Consider the following 3,060-nt stretch of genomic DNA (forward strand, 5'->3'; position numbering starts at 1 on the left):
GTGAAGAACAGCAGGGACACATTTAACAGTGCACAGGATTTAAATGCTATTAAATGCCATTAATGCTGTGTGCAGTATTTGGATACCTGTAACGAGGGTCGTTAATTATCAGCTTCATTGCCTGCTCCCATGATGCATTGGAGGAAACGCCCTATAGTCACATGGAGGGAGAGAGATGCAAAGTTACTTTTCTCCAAAGCTACAGCATACTTGTTACTCAATAATGCATGTTTGGGGGGAGAAAAAAAAACTCAGAGGGAAGGCTGCACAACTTCATTTAGATTTTCTAAAGAACCTATTTAGTAATCAACACATTTGATTTCATTCACAATGAATGATTTCAATTTGACTGAGTGGATCATCTGATTTCTCATGTTATTGTTGAGAGGCATAAATGGGCGTCCACTGAGAGGGAACAGAGTAATGAAAAGGTTTGGAGAAGTAGATCTCCAGGTCGACATCACAAAACATTCAGTTCTTCATCCATTCTGAGCGTGTCTTTCTGAAAGGCTGTCAGGGGTCTGTGAAGCGTGCGATTCCAGCATCTTCGGTTTCACTCACTCCAGTCTAATCACACTCACAGCAATTAAACAGTCGCGGCTCTCTCAGGAGCACTTTGTGTGCCAAATTAAAACACACTAAATTTAGAAAGACCCAGCCGGAATATCAAGACCTCCCTCTTCACTACAGGAGAGAGAGAGAAAAAAATTACCTTTTCTTTCAGCAGTTCTTTAAATGCCTGCTTTGCCTCCTCTTTTGTGTTCCACTTGTAAACTTTCTTCACCAGCTCAGGTCTCTCCTCCTTAGAAACATCATTACTGCAAAACAAACAAATATAGAATAAAACAAGATATTATAAAGCAACTATAGCAATTTACCTTTTAAAGGAAAATTAACATTGTGTCTTGTATGGCACAAAACAATTCAATGCTTTGTTTCGTAATCTGACAATTTTCAGCAGGAAGTAATGTAGCACTACTTGGGGTTGGTAAAAGGGTTTTATGCTCTCCAAGTCTGCATTTATTTGTGTAAAAATACAGTATAATTAAAATTAAAACAGTATAATCGTAAAATATTATTACAAACTGATTTTTATTGAAATGTATATTAAAATATAATTTATTCCTGTGATGGCAAAGCGGAATTTTCAGCAGTAATTTTTTGTCAGGATTCTTTGACGAATAGAAAGTTCAAAAGAACAGCATTTATTTTGAAATGTATTCAAATCTTTTGTACATTACTTCAAATTTTGATCGATGTAATATATTCTGGTTGAATAGAAGCATTCATTTCTTTAGAAAAATATTATTGACCCCAAAGTATTAAATGGTAGTGTAAATGAATGAAAATCTCTTTTGTTTTGTTCAGTGAGTGATGTGAGAGGTGTGATGCTCTGGGTGTTTTTGTATGTGTTGAGGCTTCATTACCTGGGTTGTGTCTCTACGCTGGGCACTTCCTCAGTGGAGTTAACAGTGACATCACTGCTGACCTCAGCGACCTGCGCAGGCACGTGAGACGGCTGTTCCTCTGTGGCGACTGTCGCCATGGCAACCTCAGTCTCAGCAACTGCTGCCACGGTAACAGACGACTCACTCTGAGATGTAAGAGCAGGGGTGGTGCCAGGAGCCACAACGTCAGCCGTCCTTCACCAGACACACACACACACACACACACACACACACACACACACACACAGATCAAAAATTATTATAGTTGGATACTCTCTGAATTTGTAAACTAAAAAATACAAATTGTATGGTAATTATATTTTTTAATGTTTTTATGGAATTTAAAAAATGTGAATTACAATAACACAGAAGTCTACATTGACCCTGGAAAAAATATATAGTATTAATATTTTACTTCACTATTAAGCCATTAATTTGTGTAAAATGACCGGTAGCGGTGAATCTGCATGAATTTCTAAACTAAAAAATACAAATTGTATGGTAATTATATTTTTTAATGTTTTTATGGAATTTAAAAAATGTGAATTACAATAACACAGAAGTCTACATTGACCCTGGAAAAAATATATAGTATTAATATTTTACTTCACTATTAAGCCATTAATTTGTGTAAAATGACCGGTAGCGGTGAATCTGCATCAACCTTTGCCAACAATGGACCGTTTTCCATTAATAGTAAAGCATTTTGAAACTTAAAACTGCTTTCTGTAAATCTAACGGTACATTAAAAGGATAGTTCACCCAAAAATGTTTATTCTGTCATGAATTATTAACCCTGTCAAAGCAAGCATGTTTGAGCATCCATTTACCACAATTGATGAGCTCTATGTATGTAGTTACATGTATTAAAAAAGGCCCAAATTAAATGTTCATCATTTAATCACTCAATTGGCATAGATTAAAGGGGTCATATGATGCGATTTCAATTTTTCCTTTCTCTTTGGAGTGTTACAAGCTCTTGGTGCATAAAGAAGATCTGTAAAGTTGCAAAGACTAAAGTGGACGAAGCGGACTCCAGCCCGGGGTCGTCACATGTGGTTGCTGCAAGCCTGCCGACCGCTCCTTCGTCGAATCCGCCGGCCTCCGCTCACTCAAGCGGCCGTGTGTGACGCTGTTTCGTTGTGAAAGCGAAACTACTTTGTTTGGTCTTCCAATGTACAGTATGTGGAAAATAATGTGTTTTTTGAACCTTAAATCACATAAACATTTCATTACACCAAATACACACCATAATGTTCTTTTTAGCAGCATCATATGACCCCTTTAAGAGTGTTTTGAAGATGAACAAAAGAGACACACGGAGTTTGGAACGACATGAGGGCAAGTAAATCAAATTTTTCTTTATGGTCTTATTAAATAAAGCTGATGCTCACCCGTTCTCCTCTGCCTTTATCATCGCTGAAAAAAAGAGAAAAAAAAAAAAAGTCAAACCATTCCTCATGTGAGATTTCTGGATGTGTATAATAATGCTGCTTATTCTGCACACTGACCCTCCAGGTCCTCCAGCTCCTTGGGTTTAGTCCAGCGAGACTCTTTGGTCTGTGAGTTGTAGTAATAGGGCTTGCCAGTGTCTGACTTATTCTCTTTCCAC

The 3,060-nt window shown here is 37.4% G+C and overlaps 1 protein-coding gene across 1 annotated transcript in view; it reads right to left on the bottom strand.

Annotated features, from left to right (window-relative positions):
* LOC107657358 (pre-mRNA-processing factor 40 homolog A-like) overlaps nt 1-3,060 on the bottom strand; it is a 43,816-nt gene that overhangs the window by 22,741 nt on the left and 18,015 nt on the right. The window contains exons 10-14 of the mRNA XM_016445401.1: nt 2,960-3,045; nt 2,843-2,867; nt 1,428-1,643; nt 713-818; nt 87-151 (exon numbers count right to left, since the gene is read on the bottom strand). Of these exons, the coding sequence (XP_016300887.1) occupies nt 87-151; nt 713-818; nt 1,428-1,643; nt 2,843-2,867; nt 2,960-3,045 (498 nt within the window). The remainder of the gene's footprint in view (nt 1-86; nt 152-712; nt 819-1,427; nt 1,644-2,842; nt 2,868-2,959; nt 3,046-3,060) is intronic.

The sequence above is a fragment of the Sinocyclocheilus anshuiensis genome, unplaced genomic scaffold (genome assembly GCF_001515605.1).
Source record: "Sinocyclocheilus anshuiensis isolate Anshui unplaced genomic scaffold, SAMN03320099.WGS_v1.1 scaffold355, whole genome shotgun sequence".
NCBI lineage: Eukaryota > Metazoa > Chordata > Actinopteri > Cypriniformes > Cyprinidae > Sinocyclocheilus > Sinocyclocheilus anshuiensis.